This window comes from Eumetopias jubatus, unplaced genomic scaffold, assembly GCF_037043125.1.
Source record: "Eumetopias jubatus isolate StellerSeaLion01/CBP00866 unplaced genomic scaffold, mEumJub1_p1.0 scaffold_7, whole genome shotgun sequence".
NCBI lineage: Eukaryota > Metazoa > Chordata > Mammalia > Carnivora > Otariidae > Eumetopias > Eumetopias jubatus.
In genome coordinates this window covers 52,474,805-52,495,340 of record NW_028274813.1, presented here as the reverse complement: position 1 = coordinate 52,495,340, position 20,536 = coordinate 52,474,805, and the positions used below count along the sequence as shown (strand labels likewise).

At 37.3% G+C, this 20,536-nt stretch overlaps 1 protein-coding gene across 2 annotated transcripts in view; it reads right to left on the bottom strand.

Moving 5' to 3' along the window:
- MIS18BP1 (MIS18 binding protein 1) overlaps positions 1 to 20,121 on the bottom strand; it is a 46,920-nt gene extending 26,799 nt beyond the window's left edge. For both annotated transcript variants that reach the window (XM_028101801.2, XM_028101808.2), the window contains exons 1-5: positions 19,727 to 20,121; positions 15,239 to 15,873; positions 10,220 to 10,695; positions 4,064 to 4,137; positions 1,956 to 2,086 (exon numbers count right to left, since the gene is read on the bottom strand). In XM_028101801.2, the coding sequence (XP_027957602.1) occupies positions 1,956 to 2,086; positions 4,064 to 4,137; positions 10,220 to 10,695; positions 15,239 to 15,779 (1,222 nt within the window). In that variant the 5' untranslated portion in view covers positions 15,780 to 15,873; positions 19,727 to 20,121. The remainder of the gene's footprint in view (positions 1 to 1,955; positions 2,087 to 4,063; positions 4,138 to 10,219; positions 10,696 to 15,238; positions 15,874 to 19,726) is intronic.
- Positions 20,122 to 20,536: the final 415 nt, after the last annotated feature.

Below are 20,536 nucleotides of genomic sequence, written 5' to 3'. Positions count from 1 at the left end.
TCTCACTGAAATAGCATTATTTGAGTAAAGCTTTGAAGGACATGAGGGAGAGAGCCATGTGGCAATAAGGGATTAAAACACTAGAAGAAGAGGGAACGAAATAAAAGGCTGTGAGGTAAGAAGAGTATGCCTGGCCTGATGTAAAAATTAGTATAGTTGGAGTGGAGTGAAAGAAGCTAGTACTAGGAAACTACTCAGAAGGGAATAGAGGCAGTAGGGGAACACGGAAGACGGTAAGGCTCTGGGGTCATTTTATGGACCCAGTCTTTTATTTCGGGTGAGATGGGAAGCTATAGAAAGACCCTGAGCAAGGGAGCCACAGGATTTGACTTACTTTAACGGGACTGTATTAGCTGCTATTTTGAGAAGTCTATAGAAATACAAGTTAAGAAATAATGAGACCAGTTAGGATTCTGCAATGGTTCAGACGAAAGATAAGGGAGGTGTGGACCGCAGAGGCCAGCAGAGGCCTGGCTTCCCGATAAATTATGGAGATAATGCCGATAGGATGTACTGACCCACTAAGTGTGGGTGTGAGAGAGACTGAAGATTCAAGATGCCTCCAAGGATCCTGGCTAGCCACTGGAAATAAGGAAAGAGGGGGGATCGACCTAAGCAGATTTCAGGGAGAAGACCAGGTTTTAGACATATCAAATTTGAGATGCCTGCAGACATCCTAGTGGAGATGTCAAATGGGCAGATGGAAAATGAATTGAGTGGCTTGAGGAGTTTTTTTGGTAAGAGATAGAAATCCAGCGTTTGTCACCATATAGATGAAAGTTAAAGTCTAAAAGAAATCAGCACATCACTGAGTGTATATAAAGAGCCACAGTCTACCCCATTACTTAGAGGCAAAGAAGAAAGAGCAAAATAAGCAAATAAACTAAGAAGGAATAGAGAGTAAAACAGCATGAAAATCTGAATACGGTGTTCCAGAAGGCAAATAAAGAAGTATTTCAAGGAGGTAAGTAGGACTAACTGCAATAAGCATATACTAGATTTAGCAATGTGGGGGCCCCTGGTAACTCTAATAAGGACTGTTTGGTAAAGAATTGCAATTTAAGGTATGACTAAAGAGAATTTTTTAAAAATGGGGAAGAATTCAAGGAATTAGAATCTTCTGAGTAGTTTTTGCTGTAAACAGTAGCTGAAATAAGTGGGGTTAAAAGGGTTTAAAACTGTTTTGACAGGATAAGGGAGAATTACCGGAGTGATATCCTTGAGTGAAAGAGGGAAAATGGAAAGTAGGGTACAAATGGATAGGCTCACACAGGAACATGGACAGTTCAGAACAAAAGCAGATACAGACGCAAGCAGCTTAGTAGATGTGATGGTGAAGTTCTCTTCTAATTGTTTCTATTGCTCAAGTGCTCCCCTCCCTCCCCAAGCACCTCTCCTGTGAGAGGAGAAAAGGAGGTATTGAAAATTTGTAAAAATGCGCAGTAGTTATCAAGGAGGATGGGAGAGTGAATGCAATAGGGAAATGCGGTAGGATGCCAAGTGGTACCAAGAGACAACAACTTGTTGCTGGTAATCACAAACTTAAAGTAAAATAATCAGGTATATTCTTCTTCAGCCACATTACTGTGCACAAGGCATAGGCAGAAAATTAGAATAATACAGGACTGGGGTTGTGCTGGGCAGGTTCAACAAACTAGAGAGTAATAACCTTATAAACCTATAACCTTATAAAGCAATTCCTCACAAAACAACATCTCACTTGAATTTTTAAAAATCACTGGACTTATTTAAACTGTCAATAAGGGTGATTAAATCAGAGAAAAATAGTCAACACATATAACAGTTTTACATAATGTGGTCAATTCTGTTTTAATTTTTTTGTTTTGATTGATTCATAATTTTAAAACACCTAATTAAGAACAAAAAATAGATATCACTTAGAAATATGGTTAACTGCTTCATTTAAAGTAATTTATAATAATGACAGTCATTACCTGCTTCCTTCATGGAAATCCGGTCTATCATCCCTTTTAATATATAAATATTTCCTGATAAAGTCCTAAGTTTGTTGTGCTTAATCCGTTCTATAATGACATTACTGTGCCAATATATGTTAGGGATATCTCTAGGAGAAAATTAAAGGCCAAAGTATTCACATTTTACCAGTAATCACAATGTACATATATAAGTATACAAACTCTTAATAGAAAGTAATAAATTCGCACTCCAGCTACATTAGCAGTATTATTCATTTAATTACAAAACATCTGAGGGCCAAACATTGTAGCAGAACTCAACTGCCTGGCTAATGTGATCCTCAGAGTATGTACCAAGAAATTGTACTGTGGCCAAACCAAATCACTAACATAAAATTTATCATTAGCAAGGAAGCAGGGGCCTTCTCTAAATAACTGGTGCAGACAATGCTTGCAACTTCATCTTAACTGATGCCAAGTTTCCGAAGAATGTTTTCCTGTCCCCTCCTCAGGGCCTATACTGTGTTAGCTTTCATGCAGGTAAATAGTTTAGATTCCTCTAATCTTGCAGGGTTTTTTTTTTTACCCTCACTACCCATCCAAGTATTTTTACTTTCCTCTTTGAAAAGTACCAAAAAGAGGTTCCAACTGGGAAAAAGACAAACTGCAAGATCAAATCACTAACCCATAAATCTACTCTTCATATTTACTTAAATGAAGCTAGGAATATAAAATAGAAAGAATATAAAGATGTATTAAACACTGAACATTCCCAATTCATCATATAACTAGTAATAATCACACTAATTATTAGTGTAATATGACAGTTAAGTTCCTTTCATTTAGTCAAATGAGATTAAACTCATACATATTTTAATACAGTGATCTTGTGCTTTTTTGTTTTATTTTACTTAACTAACATTTAAATAACCTCTGAAACAAATAATACATGATATGTTAAAAAAAAAAAGATAGCAGGAAGGGAAAAATGAAGGGGGCGAAATCGGAGGGGGAGACAAACCATGAGAGATTATGGACTCTGAGAAACAAACTGAGGGTTCTAGAGGGGAAGGGGTTGGGGGGATGTGTTCACCTGGTGATGGGTATTAAAGAGGGCACGTACTGAATGGAGCACTGGGTGTTATACTCAAACAATGAATCATGGAACACTACATCAAAAACTAATGATGTAATGTATGGTGATTAACATAAAAAAAAAAGTCCCCCCCCCACAAAAAAATAGGCAAGATACAGAAGTTAAATAAATAGCACTCCAAAAGCACTGTTCTCAAGTCTTACAAATATTAACTTTAATATTCAAAATAACCCAAAGAATAGGTAAAATTATTACCATTGTGCAGAAACTGAGACTGAAAAAGGATAATAACTTGCCCATGTTATACAGCTAGTAAGGCAGCAGCAGTGGGATTCCAACAAAGGCAACAAAGACCACCTCTTTGATACTAAGGAAATTGGCCCAAGACAAGCAAAAATAGAATGGGCAAGACATTTTAAATAAGCAACTTATAAACTTCTAGGTGAGTACCCTGAACAGTGATATATTATTACAACCTTTTATTACAAATTTTTTTAACCCCTAAGAAATTGGTTTTGAAAAAGAGACAATGTTGCTAATAGAGTAGCAAAATTAGGCAAAGCCCACTTACCTGATGATGCTTTTGCTTTAGGGAGAACCAGAGAGTGCCAATGATTACTTAATATGTAGCTGTATGGCAAAGTTTTAAATAATTCTGATTCCTTTTCTGGATCAGTAATTTAGATCTGGTTGTCCCAATATTAGATGTGAGAATCTGGACTGAAATGCATGTAGTAAATATTAACTACCCATATATAATTAAGCAGAGAACACCAGTCCACTTATTAGAACCTCTGAAAAAAATAAAGCATTGTGTATACAAATTTGAGTTCTTACTATTCTAAAAGGAAATTAACAGGTGAAAACAAGAAATCTGGTTACAATCAACTTGGCCAGCTTCTGCACAGTCCTTTTACTTTTCTGGCTTTAGTCTGTAACCTTGTTACAAAGTGTTTTATAAGAAGATGCATCTCCTTTTAGCTCTTATACACTTATAAATTTTATTAGAATACAGAAATGTTATACTTACGTCAATTTTCCTTCTACACATATAGCAGTATTATTATTAATGATTTTAATCATCCATTCCTGTAGCTGGATCACCTAATCAGCATAAAATCAAGTATATATTTCCTATGTTACTTGTAGCAAAAACATTACAAAATCAATTTACATCAAATTAAAAGAAAAAAACTCATATACTTAGTGCTCATCTATATAAGAATCACATTCTATTTTAAATAGTAATAAGGTAGAAACTCTTGTATACAATAAAACAGAAAAGAGGGAGATTGAATGGAGGTTGTACTGCATAATTTTTTTCTCCAATCCAGAATCAGTTCTACATCAAATATTCTTAATATCAAATATCTCAATCACTGGAGAAAAAAAAAAATCACCGAAAATTCTAAGGTATTCATTAAAGACTAAAGAGCTAACTTAGATAAAAGAGTCAGTTGTGTAGTATACACTTCACCATCATTCTTATCCCTAAAAAATATAGCATTTTTTTTTTTTGCAAAGTTGATTTGGAGTTGCATTTAATTTTCTTTAACTACAAAGGTGATTGCTAATAATCTGTATTTAACAGCATTCTATTCCAGAGCAGATATCTAAACAGCTCAGAGAATTTATTTTAGGACAAAATCTTATTGTAGAGGAAAATTTCTGTGAATGTCTGTGTTAGAAATTGCTTCTACTAACAACTTAACACTGAACTATTTCTGATGAGAAATTCAGCAAAAGTCATAAAATAACTAATTTGAGTAGCCATTTACTTTACATACAAAAAATTATAAATTTGTAAAGACAAATTCTTCAGTGGTAGTTTTATGCTGAGCCAGAAAAAGATGCTAAAATAGAAGGTGCTCCTAGTTACTGCACTTCTCTTCAATTATGTTTATTTTTTATTTTATATTTTTCCTCAATTATGAACAGGCAATGAAATTCCTTTTTTATTTTTAATACTTCCACACTTGTAATTATCTAAGACAGATCAAGGAACAGTCAGATGGAGATGACATTAAAAATAAAAAATAGTACTAGGCATCTTAGATTCAATGACTCATGTTATCCTCATAACACTAGGAGGCAGGTAATATTTTATTCATTTTGTAGATAAAGAAAGTGTAAAGTCAAGTTAAGTAACTTGCCCAGGTCACACACAGCTAGTTAGGGGCACAGATTGGTTACAAATCTGGGAATTCTGGCTCCAGAATCTTGTACCAACCTGCTTACATAAAATATCAAAATGTTCATTCATATTCATTCAACAAAATATTTCTGACCTCTACTATATGCCAGGCACTGTTTTAGGCAGTGGGATTTGGCAAGAAACAAAATGGCTGCCCTATTAAGAGCAAACATTCATGTGTGTGTATGCTAATGTGCACTCACGGGGGCTGGGGGGTAGATGTGTAGAAGCAAGTGGGGTGGTGGTGGTTATATCCAAACAAATGGACAAATAATGTCTGGCAGTGATTATTATCAAAAATAAGTACAAGACATGCTTACTTAGATATGATAGAGAAGATCTTGGAACAGAGAACTGAATAAAGTGAGGGATAAGACATATGGGTTACCTGGGAATAGATTCTTCCAGGCAAAGGGAACAGGTACAAAGTCCCCAAGTAGTTAGCATAGAGACCACAGTAGCTCGAAAGGAATAAGCAAGAGAGCAAGAGAGGGGAGTAAGAGATGAGGTTAGGCATGTCAAGGACTGAATTATGTAGAGTCCTGTAAACTATGGTAAAGGCTTAAGGTTTTCTCTTGAGATAAAAAGTTACTAGAGATGGGTGCCTGGGTGGCTCAGTTGGTTAAGTGACTGCCTTCAGCTCAGGTCATGATCCTGGAGTCCCTGGATTGAGTCCCGCATTGGGCTCCCTGCTTGGCAGGGAGTCTCCTTTTCCCTCTGACCCTCCCCCCTCTCATGTGCGCTCTCTTTCTCTCTCTCAAATAAATAAATAAAATCTTTAAAAAAAAAGTTAATAGAGGATTTTGAGCAGAGTAGTGACATGATTTAATATTTTAAGGGGTTACTGGGTAGAAATTGGACTATATAAAGATTCTAACAGGGCACCCGGGAGGCTCAGTTGGTTAAATGTCAAGACTCTTCATTTCAGCTCAGGTCATGATCTCAGGGTCACGGGATCGAGCCCTGTGTAGGGCCATGCGCTCAGCAAGGAGTCTGCTTAAAGCCTCTCTCTCCCTCTCCCCCTGCTCGTGCACACTCTCTCTTTTCCTCTAGGGTAAACAAATAGACTCTTAAAAAAAAAAAGATGATGATGATGATGATGATTCTGGCTTCTGTTTGAAAAACAGAATGAAGGAGAGAGAGGCAACAGGGGGAGCAAGGAGACCATTAGGCTATTGTAGTAACCCAAGAGATTATGGTGTCCTGGACTAAGAGGTAGTGGCTGAATAATGAGAAGCGGCCAGATTCAGGACAGTAGAGCCAACAGGATTTCCTCACAGTTTGGATGTGGAGTATGATAGGAAAATAAGAGTCTCAAGTGAATCTAAAATTTTTATCTAAGTATTTGGGGGAGTGGTATTACTATGTACCAATATGGGACACAATAGAGAGAAGTTTTGGGGGAAGAAATCAAGAGTTTAGTTTTGGACATACTAAATCTGAGATGCCTATTAGATATCAATGGAGAAGCCCTATAAACAATTGAATATGTGAGTGTGGGGTTTAGGAGAATGTTCTGGACTGGAGATATATATTTGAGAACTACCTGTAGAGAAATGGAATAAATGGAATTTAAAGCTACAGCACTGGATAATACAGTCTTGAGAGGAAGCAGCAAAGGGGAATGAGAAGAATGGCCAGTGAGATAGTAGAAAATCAAGAGTAAGATACCATGGAATTCAAAATAAAAAGCAATACAATGTTTTCAGAAGGATATTTTGATTCACTGTGTTAAACCCTTGTGAGCAACAGAATAATGAGAAATAATAATTATTGGGTTTGGTGATACGGAGATCACTGGTGAACCTGAAAAGGGCAATCTTCATGGAGTGATTTATGAATGTCCAAAGTAGAACATATTTAAGAGGGAATAAGAAGAAACAAAAACTGTGAATACATATACCTCTTTCAAGGTGTTTCACAGTAAATGGAAACAAAAAAAAAATGGGGTGATAGATGGAACAGGATAGGGAGTAATAGGAAGGTGGATTTTTTCTTTGCACTTTTTTTTAAATGCAGGCCACGTTTCAGCACATTTAAATGCTAACGGGAATTTTCCAGAAGACAGGAAACACCTGAGGGTATATATAATTAGAGAGACAAAGTTCTTTAGGTGGTAGGAGGAAATGAACTGGCCTTGAAAGGGGAGCACAAATTGTTCATCCATTACAAGAGAAGGGGAAGCAGAATATGTGGAGAGAGCAGCAAGTAGATTGGTGGATTTTATAATGGGAATATGAGTTTCAATAAATTGAGAATGAGGAAGAGAGAGGAGATTTGGAAGCTTTAAGAGAAAAAGCACGAAATATTATTCTAGGAAAGTCAAATGGATTAACAAGTGAAGTGTAGCAGGACTGATGTTCAATACTGAGAGCCCACTTAAGGTTTGCTCTCAAATTTAAAATGAGACTAGTGTGGTTGTGCATTTTGTTCCAGCCACCTGTTGCCTTTTTTTTTTTTTTTTTAGGATTTATTTTAGAGAAAGAGGAGGGGGGAGAGGCAGTGGGAGAGTCTTAGGCAGACTCTGTGCTGAGCACAGAGCCCGACATGGGGCTCAATCTCACAACCTTGAGATCAAGACCTGAGCCGAAACAGAGCTGGATGCTCAGCCAACTGCACCACCCAGGTACCCCTGCCTGTTGCTTCTTAGGTATATGAGTGAAATTTAACTAGGACCACAACTTGGTCAAAAGAGAACAGAGGGAGGGGCGCCTGGGTGGCTCAGTTGGTTAAACGACTGCCTTCGGCTCAGGTCATGATCCCTGAGTCCCAGGATCGAGTCCCGCATCGGGCTCCCTGCTCAGTGGGGAGTCTGCTTCTCCCTCTGACCCTCTCCCCTCTCATGCTCTCTCTCTCTCTAATAAATAAATAAAATCTTTAAAAAAAAGAGAGAGAGAGAGAACAGAAGGGAAAAGCAAGAGACCTGAGAGTTAAATCAAGGGAATGTTATAATGATGGGACCATGGAATCTGTAAGGTAAAGAGGGAAATGAGGACAGGAGAGCATTGATGGACTAAAGGGTGCCTTAGTAAGGTGGAGTATTGATGCTAGGGGTAGAATGATCTGGAAAGGCAGGAGCTGGTGAGAGCAGGATGCTTGAAAGTGAGAATGTGGTACATGTACTCGCAAAGACAAGGTATGAGTATGACTAGGGTAGAGGGTAATGGTAAGGGAAAGGTCATTTAAGATCAAGAATTCAGGGGCACCTGGGTGGCTCAGTCATTAAGCATCTGCCTTCAGCTCAGGTCATGATCCCAGGGTCCTGGGATCGAGTCCCACATCGGGCTCCCTGCTCAGCAGGAAGCCTGCTTCTCCCTCTCCCACTCCCCCTGCCTGTGTTCCCTCTCTCCTTATGTCTCTGTCAAATAAATAAATATAAAATCTTTAAAAAAAAAAAAAGATCAAGAATTCAAGGAGGCTGGATGGATCATCTATATGGATGTTAGTGTCACCAGAATTGATGACAGAAATAGTAGCAGAAGAAAAAGTAACAGGTGTTAAATGCTTTAATAGTAATGCAAGGTCTTGACTAGCAGGTTGTATTATATAGGACTACAAGAAGGAACAGGGAGTGATAAAGTCTTATAGCACTTATTTCAAAGAAGCTGAGGAGAGGGGGAGGGGTTGTATTAAAGAGAAGGACAATGGCCTGAAATAATAATGAGAAACAAAAGAGATACATTATATCCTCTTTAGGTCCAACATTGTGGGATATGGGAGAAAAAAGAGCCACCATTTAAGAAAAGAAGCCATATTTTGGTTAGGGCAAGGTTAAGAAATGTACACAGAAAATTGAGAATTTAACATTTTGCTGATGATACACCTTGAGTTCAAGAGGGTACAATGCAATGTTTGGAGATGAGAGAGAGATTGGGTCAGAACTAGGGGAGGTACACAACTGTATATAGATAAGAGTCTTGGGAGGCTTGATCTTTTTGTAGTAAGATAAACAGCACTGTAGCAATGACAGAATTAGTACTGTGGGATCTCCCATTACAGTTGTCTTCAAACTTTTTTGCCCAACTCACCTCACACATTTTTTAAAGCAACATCTAAAAATTTTCATTGTTAAGTCTAACTATTTGCAAATAATGCAATTTCCAAAGAATACATTGAGATATAAAACTGTAACTGTTGTGGGGTGCCTGGGTGGCTCATCTGGTTGTCTGACTCTTGATTTCAGCTTAGGTCATGATCTAGGGGTCTTGGGATTGAGCCCCACATTGGGCTCCACACTCAGGAAGGAGTTGGCTTGAGGATTCTCTCCTTCTCTGTCTGCAAACCACCCCACCCCTCATGCACTCTCTAAAAGTAAATCTTTAAAAAAAAACCGAACAAAACCAAAACTATAACTGTTACATCACACTTCCAACGTGGGGCTTGAACTTACAACCCTAAGATCAAGAGTTGCATGCTTTACTGAAGCAGCCAGGCACCCCTCAAATTTAGATGGAATTTAAATACCACTCTCATCCTTTTAAAAATTTATGGACAAACCTTTAACAATTGGAAATTTTACATTCTATCTTTCTCCCTGAACTTGTATTCCATTCCACTTCAGAGAATTTATCCTAATGTAACATAGTGTGATAGCCTAAAGTGTTTTATTGATCACTCTGTATTATTTTACAATAGGAAAAATTCTCAAGTCTTCAGAAGGTGTAATCCCTTTCTCTTTTAATTGCTGTTAATAGTACTCCAAGAATCAGAAAAAAAAAAAAATTAAGAACAGAAATGAACGCAGTGTTCATCTCCAAAGGGAGTAAGTAAATTGTTGAAGATTATACAACTAGTAATAGAGCAAGGTTAAGACTTAACACTTGGATTCTCTTACTTTCAACCCAATGCTCTCTTCACTAGGCCACAATGCCTCTACACTAAATAATAATAAAACAAAAAAATGAAGCTACTGTTAATGACAGCTTAAGAGCTCAGTTCTTAAAGAACAAGAGGGTAAAAACATAAATGTAAATCTGCCTTAAGTTGTCCTACCTTATTATTTTTAACTCCATTTGTAAGAGTTTGAAGTGTATTTGGAGGAGAATGATTTGAAGCATTTCTTTTTGATTTCCGAGGTATTGTTATATGAAATCTTGGAGTTGCAAGCACAATTTTACATGTATCATTCATGGAACCCAGAAGATCAGTCTCTCTGGGCATTGTGTTCTCATTAATTTCCTGTTGTGAAGTCCTTTCTGTTGTCATCTTACTATCAGAAACCATTGACTGACCATCATTTTTAACAGGAACACAGTTAGTATTGAGAGTGTCAACAGCAGTATTTTGGGATTTTTCAATAACAGAATCAACGCCTTCTAAAACAAAGGTGTCCTTTTTAGACTTCGTGGTTACAAATGTATTCTCCCTTGAGTGAAGAATTTGTTTAGTCAACTGAGCTCTAGGTAATGTCTTGTTGGAGAATCCTGCAGCTGAAACATTTTCATGTTCTTGGTTCAGAAATGGAGCCTCTGCAAAAAATACAAGACCAAACATTTATAGAAGAATTTATAGAAGAATCATATGAAATTAAAAGATGGAAATAGAATGATATCAAACTGTTTATATTAAAAAGAAGTGTTCAGGTTAGGAATGCTTCACCCTTCTGCTCAGTCTTTCTCTGAAAGGGATGCCTACATAGGGAGAATAATTATCTAGAACATTCAACTATACATTCATCAAAACAAAAAGCACTTTACCATAAGTTAAATTATGCAGAGATGCTTTCTTTTCCTGCTGACACTGAATCTTTTGCTTTATCAGAAGGAAAGTACTATTTGATGATTCTAGAGGAACTTCTTGCACTGAGGTTGAGTTTTGTTTTGTTTTTTTTTAAAGAAAGAGGAAATTGAATTGTATTAGTCACTGAGAAGAAAAAAATGTCTTTTACTTACATTCAAAAATGATCAGATCAATATAGTATACTTCTGTAAGATATGAGTTACATTTCCCTTTTTATCTTCTCATGCTTTCATCACATTCTCTGTATCTACAGTATGCTGGGAAAGAATTTTTTAAAAACTCTACATGTTATAACTTGCCAGCTCTAGACAAAAGTTTATTACTGGACTTAGAAGCTTAGTGATCTGGAATAAAATTCTGGTGCTACCACAAATCAGAGAGGTATATCTTAAGATTATATATGAAGTGCCATCCAGTCTTGAAAATTCTGCTTCCGCTTCTGGTTGCTGTAAATTTCTAAAACATGAAAGAACAGTTGAAGAGGTGTAGCTTGTATGTTAAAAGCTGCAATGTTGTGACTCAATAGCAGACATGAGCATAATTTATATGCCTTTAACATCTCTTTAGTAGATCTTCCAAGACAAAAATCTGGTAGGCTTATCTACTAGACAAGTAGGGACTAATAGTACTGCTTACATTTTATTCTACTTTATATCCTAGGTGGTTAAGTTTCATTTCTTGAAGGTAGAAATGTTTCTTTCACAAAAAGGGGGAAGGTAACAGACTTAAAATTGGAAGAAAAACTGAATTATTTTATGTTTAATTTCAAATATTCTGACAAAAATTGGTAGTGATTACGCTTTAGTAAATATGCAGCTTTAGCTTTAGAAATCTTTTTTTTTTTTTAAGATTTTATTTATTTATCAGAGAGAGAGAGAGACAGAGGCAGGCAGAGGGAGAAGCAGGCTCCTTGCTCAGCAAGCAGCCCGATGTGGGACTCGATCCCAGGACCCTGGGATCATGACCTGAGCCGAAGGCAGACGCTTAACCGACTGAGCCACCCAGGCGTCCCTAGCTTTAGAAATCTTAATATAAAGATTTTATTATAATGATGTGTATCATAAAAGAAGGGTAAAATTCTATTTCTTTAACTAATTCTACTAGAAATGGCATGGCAATGCAGTAAAGACAAGTAGGTAATTCAATCAGATATAACATACTATAGAATCTAGGTCATTTATCTTAGAGTACAAAGTCCAAGCAGATTCTCCAAAAGGTCTCTGAAATTACATACAAAATTTGTGCATTTTCTGGGAAAAGAGTCATCGGGTTCTCAAAGCAGTGAGTTATTTCCTCCTCTCTAATTCCACTTGACAAATAAGACACGCTTTAATGTGCATTATTTGCTTCTCCCTTATCTCCCAGACTGTATGAAACATAGATTTTGTGTACTCCCCTACCTCCATCCTAAACTCCCTTAGATACTCTGCTTTTTGTATCAAAATATATCACTGTCTTTGAAATGCAACAATATATCCACAGTCTATTGTGTATTAAAGCCATGGGCTTTCAAATAAGTACCTATATTAATTCTCAGCACATCACTTATTACCTGTGAGATGTGGAGCAGACATAACCTCTTTGTAAGCCCCATTTCCTAGACTATTAAATGAGCATCTACCCATAGTGTCTGCTGAAAGGTTTAGGAGATAGTGCATGTAAAATATGTTTATCAATTACTGCAACTCATTAAAATCTCTACTTCAAATGTCCCAAATTCTGATCATTCTACCTTTCCAGATCATTCTCTCAAATCCAAAGACTATCCTAACACCATCTAACACTTCTTCACACTTCTTCATCTCCCTCAGGTCCTCTTTTCTCTGTATAACTAACTTAAATTTCATGGTCCCCTTATACACACACCTCATCTCCTTTGTCCTCTTCATTGTAGTTGAAAAAATTACAATCTTGATAAAATCCAACTCCCTGCCTATTCCCCAGCAGCACCTATGCAGGGCTAAAGGAAAACTCAAAACCACATTGACTGCTCTCATTTAAGTTCATGCTCACAAGTCTCAAGTAGGTCCTTAATGTTGCACAAGAAATCAAATTTAGGCATAGACCATTTTACTCTTCCACTCTCCTATATTATTTAAACCCCCACCTCCTCAAACTTTAATACCAGTTTCTCATGCTCACTTTCAGCTGATGACTTTATTGTCCACTTCAGATTATTTCTTAAATCATATAACACTGCCTATCTTCTTGTTTGATTTATGATGTTTATGTTCCTAGCTAAGGCCAAAACTTCCACTTTCAGATTCTGTTCCCTCTCAAATACTCAAGGGTATCATACTACCAATTTTAGTTTTTCCTTCCCGACTGGATCAGCCCCAATAGCAGACAAAAATGTTCTTCCACCATACATTAAAAACAATAAAGTATATATATATGTATATTAAATATATATACGTATATATTTAAGTAGGCTTTAGGCCCAACATGGGGCTTGAACTCAACAGCTCTGAGACTTGCACACTCTACAGCCAGCCACCCCAAAACTATTTTAAAACCATACTTTCCATATTTCTTTCCTCTCTTCAAAGAGTTGTCGATACTTACCACTGCCAATTTCTCTCCTTCACATTCTCTCTTGAACCCTTTGAATCATGTTTTTGATCCTATCACTCCACCAAATCCCCCCATCAAAGCCACCAATGACCCTCATGTTGCTAAATCCAATGGTTAAATCTCAGCCTTCACCTCACTTGACTGATAGCAGCATTAGATACAGTGAAAGACTCCTTCCTTAAAGCATTTTGTTCTGGGGCACCTGGCAGGCTCAGTCGTTAAGCATCTGCCTTCGGCTCAGGTCATGATCCCAGGGTCCTGGGATCAAGCCCCGCATCGGGCTCCCTGCTCGGCAGGAAGCCTGCTTCCCCCTCTCCCACTCCCCCTGCTTGTGTTCCCTCTCTCATTGTGTCTCTCTCTGTCAAATAAATAAATAAAATCTTAAAAAAAAAAAACATTTTGTTCTTTTGGCTTCCAAAGTATCACTTCCGGTTTTTCTTCCTCCTTCTAATCTTCTTGTGGTTCATTTATTTATTCTTAACTTCTAAATTTTGGGATGCCTCAGGACTCATCCTTGAATGTTTTCTCTTTCTACACTTACTCCTTGATGATCTCATTTAATCTCTTCAAATACCACTTAAGTGCTAATGATTCCCAAATGTATTTTTCTCACCTGGATCACTTCCCTAAATCCCAACTAATTTTTTTCAACAGGCTAATCATATCTACACTTCAATTTTTAATAGATATATCAAAATTAACATACAAAAAACTTAATTACTGGGCACCTCCCCGCCCTGTCTATCCCATTTTAGTTAAATTACTCCATCCTTACAGCTACTCAAGCAAAAAAACCCAGAACCAAATAAACAAAAACACCCTAGAGGTGGTTTTACATTTTTTATATCTTTATAAAAGATATATAAAAGATATATACCTTTTATATCTTTTTAAAAAGATTTTATTTACTTTCTTTATATAACTTTTTATATCTTTACATTCCATACCTTTGTATCTTTTACATTCCACACCCAGTCTATGAGCTCTTCCTTCAAAATACACCCAGAATCCAACCACTTATTATTTTTACTGCTACCACTAAACCAAACCAACACCTTATCTCACCTAGATAAATGCACTATTTCAAATTGACAGCAAGTGGTATTTTAAAAATATGTCAGACCTTCACATTTCTCTGCTCAGAACCCTCCACTGAGTTATTTGCTCACGTAAAAGCCCAAACTCTTACATTCACCTATAAGGCTCTACATTATCTGTATCTGTCCCCTCCTCCCCACTTCTGTCCACTCACTCTATGATACACTAATCTCATAGCTGGTTCTTGAATTTTTGAGAAATGCTCCTATTCCAGGGTATTTGTATCAGCTATTAGTTTGTCTGCATCATCCTTCCCAATTCTTCCAATATTCTATCTGTATCTATCACCTCCTTTAATTTTTTGGCTCACATGCCATCTTCTCACTGAACCCTATCCTGACCACCACATGGAAAACTGCAGCCCACTCAACTCTCCCCATCATCCTTACTCTGTCTTTTCTTTCCATAGCACTTCTCTTCTATTGTACTATAAAAACTATTTAAATCTGTCTCTCCCACCACCTAAATATGAGCTACTTACACAAGGATTGGGACTTTTGTCCATTTTGTTCACTCTTGTATCCTGAGTACCTAAAACAGTATCAGACACAATAAACACAACACATCATAGCTTTTCAATCAACACATAATAAAACTAACCTCTTGGTGAATTGTTATCTGATTGGGATGATCTGTTATTTTCCTTTTCTTCGCAGACGTAGGTATGCTGCAATACTCTTTTCTCAGCTCCTTTAGGAGTGAAAATTTTGTTTTCACTTTTTGGTGGTTCTAACAAACTACAGTTTCCTGATGCTTGTTCTTGCTTGTCACGCAGTACTTTTTCTTTCATTCTTTGAAATATTTTTCCTGGTGATTCATAGTTTGCTTTATTTTTTAATCTATCCTTATTGGGCTTTATAGCACTGATATCAAGAGAGCTGTTAGAGGTGGTAGCCTCTGCTAGCATGGTGGAATGAAATATATTTTTATTATTAAAATTTGTCACTTCTCGAAAATGATTCTTTTTATGGTCATTCAACGTTAAAGAGGGGTTGTGATATTTTGCCAAATCTTTTACAGGAGTAAGCGTGCCTGCAGGAATGCTGTCAAAAAAGATTGCATGCATGGGTGTATTTCTTCTTTGAGAAGATGTCTCTGAAGACAAATAAATTCCTGGATGTTTCAAAGGTGTTGCAATCATCTTGATAAACAGTAGAAACAAATTTTCTCTAACAGATAATTCACTTAAACACAATATTCAGGATAGCAGACCTTCAGCAGGGGCCCAGAGGAACCTGTAATTCAATGTGAAATCAACCTTTATCATGCTTTGGTGCAAAAAAGTTTATTTGCTTTCCATAACAATATTATTCTAATTAAAAGGCTTAACTAGTTCATAACAACACTGGATAATCTATAGCTCACAAATCTAAGGCTTTATATTTTTGTTAAAGACTCATTTTATTATTTTAGATGAACAGTTTGGTCTTTAAATTTACTTCTCTAGAAAAAAGCAGTATTCACCAAATCATCTACTTAGTAACTATAAAAATTGAACTTTGAGTATCTGATTTTTAAACATACTTGAACCTCAAGTCCTGGAGGTTCCAATCCAGTATCTGCATCAAAAAGCATTAAATCTGCATATGGCACTATATTAGACTATAAAAGATTAAATTTCACAAACATCGCTTTTCCTTTTAGGCACTTAAATTTTAAGGCAGCAGCTATGATGATACATCCTAATGAAAGCTAAAGATTCACTCAAGTTTTTAGTTAAATAATTCCCAATCCTGATTTTGTTATGCTGCTGAACATTTTAACTATGAGGTTTTGGTTGAAAAACTCTCAAATCAAAAGTAAACTATACTCATTATGATTTTTTAAAAAATTAATGCTATTTAGAATTTTTAGAGGAAATCATGTATTTGAGCATACATGGTCTTAGACTTGTTTGGGCTTGTTTTTATAAATATATTTTATTTCCCACACCTATAAATGAAGATTCTAGGTGATGAACCATATAGTTGTGTTTTGTAATACTTGGTAAATAAATAAAACATTTCCACCTAAGGAGCTTGGAACTTACTAGTTTCAACTTACTGCACCTCAATTGCTGAATTTATAAGTATTCTAATCAGTATATGACATCATATAAACAAAAAGTGTACCACAGAAAATCAAGTATCTTTAAGTAACTTGTGTGAGAAGTATGCAAGTTAAAAATTCAGACACAAATAGCATTTTATCCAATAGTTTATAAGAGAAAAAGAGGAATTATTCCTCAATAACAAGAGCTGACAAAGAAGGCTATCTTGGCAATCTAGTCCTGTGACACAAAAACTACTGAATTCTTCCACAGAATGTTAATTCAGTAAATATATACTAATAATGCATAGATTTATGTGTTTGGCAATGTGCTAGTGATAGGAATCCTGTGCTGAGAGTTAAAATACTCATTAGTGGTTCACTTTAAACTCTCAAAATAAAAAATGAATAAATTGGGACAACTGCACATTAAAAATTGGCAAAGTATGTACAGGTTCACATAATCTCAATTCCTCACAACCTAATGAAATGCTCAACAGGAAGTATAAAATGCAAATAAACTAGTCGAACTGAAAACAGGCCCAATCTGTAGTAGACAAACATTACTGTTTTCATCTAAAGGCAGATAATTATGGTCCCACTGAAAGGCTCGAAGAACCAGCATATAACTCCTCCTTCATGTTGCCCAACCTCTTCCCTCCCAATTCAAACATGTAGTAGGATGGAGGTGAGTAGTCAAGATTCTGGAAAACCTCAAATTCCACCCCCTCCAAAAAAAGACACAGAAGATTCCTAGGAGCCCCTCCTTCCTACTATGTGATGAATAGCAACTCAACAGACACTAAAAGAGTTGGCAATAGTTGTCTGTGGTTTCAGTGTGGTTGGTGGAAGAGAGGATGTAGAGGAAAAAAAAAATTACCTAGGATTTTGACCATAGAGGCTTTGCAGAATAGATACAGAAGCAAAACAGGAAATCACCAGGTAAAGGCCAAACTCTTAAAGCCCCATTCTCCTCCTAGTTAACAGAAGAGTAAAACAAAGAAAACATGATGCTCAGACTCTGATGGAAGAGACAGATGTTACAGGATGGGGATTCAGTAACAGGTATTCCTCAGGTTGAGGAAAAGAGTATCCTGAAGGCCAAGCAAAGGCTTAACCTAACAGATGGAGGTCACTAACAAGAAATTGTTAGTTCCTTCTTGGACTAGAGAAGAGAAGGTGAATTCTAAAATGGTATGCTTGTGCTTCACTAACTGCTTAAAACTATTTGGAAAATCTAATTGTTGCCATTTATTCTGAAAACTGACAAATGCTGATGTACTAAGAAAAAAATTGCTGGGGCGCCTGGGTGGCTCAGTCGGTTAAGCGACTGCCTTCGGCTCAGGTCATGATCCTGGAGTCCCGGGATAGAGTCCCACATCGGGCTCCCTGCTCAGCGAGGAGGCTGCTTCTCCCTCTAACCCTCCCCCCTCTCATGTACTCTCTCTCTCTCTCTCATTCTCACTCTCTCAAAATAAATAAATAAATCTTTTTAAAAAATTGCTATTTATTTAAAATAAAGACTCAGGCGTGAGAAAACCATTACATGAAAAAGCTAGCTATGAGCACTTTATAGTGTATGTAAATATATAGGTAAGGCTAAACAACTGTTTTTATCATGGATATGATTCTAAATATAACTGTTACTCTTCTTCCCAAAATTACATGAAAAGTTCTTCTCGGAATTTACTATAGTGGTAGCAGTAATAATAATAATTATTATCATTATAATTATAATGGAAAGGGTAAAAAATTCCAAAGCATACTAACCAAAACTGGGAGGTGGAGATGGGAAAAAATGAGAGAATTTTAAGTTAATTGGCAAATGATACACTTGGGGGGAAACAAACAAAAAACCCCAGCACTTGACATACAAAGGAATTGATTCAACTCAATTACTATAAATAACAATCAAAGTGACCAAGTGAATCAATTTAAAAAAATGATCAGCACAGAAAATGGCCAGAAGGCATGAAAGGCAATTAATAAAGAATACAAAAAGCCACTCAGTGAGTCAAATGACACTTCATTTTACTAATAAGCGAAGAAATGCAAATTAAAACAGTGGGTCTTCTTTATCAGATTGGAAAAGATTAATTTCAAAATATAGGTGTGCATGCTATCGACTACGAAATTCCACTTCTAAATTTTTTTCTTACAGAAACTACATTAAGAATGCAAATCTGTAAGTGATGCTAACGGTCAATATTTACTGCATGTACATCAGACACTACATAACCTTACAGCAATTCTGGAGAGTTTTGAAGATGGGGAAACTAAGGCACAGGTAGTTAAATAACCTGCCCAAGGTCCCACTGACAATGATTAAGAGCGGGACCTAAGTCTGACTTGAAGGCCTGAGTCCTTAAACAAGCACTATACAGTTCACTGAAGTACTGGACAAATTATAAACAATTTAGATCTCCACCACTATGGGACGAAATTCTGCTACATCCATACAATTGAATTCTATGTATTCAATAAAAAGATATATTCCTGAATACGTACTGACATAGAAAATAGCTAGGATATATTAAATAAAAAATGAAGGAATAGAAGACGTACAATTGCATTGCTGTAAAACACATGAGCATAAGCATGGGGAAAAAATCTGGAAGTGTACCAAATTGTGAACAGTGTTTAACTTTTAAGAGTGGGAGAAAGGGGCCCTCCATTTTCTAAATAATTTTATTAACATCTACGTATGTTTGCAACCAATGTGTAATTTAACCAGAAGAAATGAGCTCGATGGATCAATTGTTCTATAGCACCGTGGACCATGGGGTCCAAGGGCAGTGATGCACACAAATCACTCTAACGTAAAAGTTTTTTACTGTAAGTGATTTTAGAACAAAGGCCTAGAGCGTTCACCGTCGAAACGAATCTGAACGATAGTAGACACGCAACAACTATGTACACTACGAATGAGCAGTTTTGAGACCCCTACCAATGCCAAAAACGTACAAAAGCCCACGCGGGCCGAAAACACTGTGGGGCTGGGACTTTCAGCGCCAGAGGGGACCGATGGCAGGAAACGAGGGGACCGGGGCAAGTTCATACCTTGGGTGAAGGGCCTGAAAGAGCTAGAAGGCGGCAGTCCGGGATTGGCTTCGCGTGGGGTCAAGGCTCGCGCCTCTGGCCCAAGTCAGCTCCAGCCCCCCGCAGCCCGGCCTCAGGTGACCCTCACTTCCTCCGCGAGGTTCCCTGACACCCACAACAGTTTCGGAATTCAAATTTGAAGAGCCCGCCCTCCAGCCAGCCCCTGTTGGCGCGCTCAGGAACTGCGTCACCTTGCGACTCGAGAAAACGGGGTGGCCCCTACCGCGCGGACAATGAGCTGTTTCCACAAAAGGAGGGTAACCCCAAGCTGCCAAGAGTACCGAAACCGCCGCTCTAGTCTTCTGCAGAATTCGTTTTGTTTTCAGAGGGCGCGCGCCCCTAACGGGTTTCGCCGCTCCTCCCGTTATGCTCTGCGGCAGGAAGGATTACGTCAGACGTCCTTTGCGCTCTCCTGCGCTACCGCGGTTTTTTAAATTTGGCCTTTCTCAGCTACCCTCCTCCCCTACGGGTTTGCTAGCTGGTGGTGGTATCTGTTGCTTACCGGTCTGAAGAAACAGCTTTCCGAGTACGTTTGAAAGAACTTTTAGTTTTCTATGGCCGTCTCATTTGAGAATGAGAAAGAACGTTTTGTTCTTGAGAGTATAATAGACAATGCAAAGTTATACTTGCAATGGGATGTTTAATTTGAGCTGTTTCCCCAAGAAGTGTGATGTTTTCTGAACCTGATTTTAAAATCGAATCCCAAAAGCTTTAATCTTGACGACTCTTTTGCAAAGCAGTTTGTGACAGTGCACTGAGACTGAGCCCTGC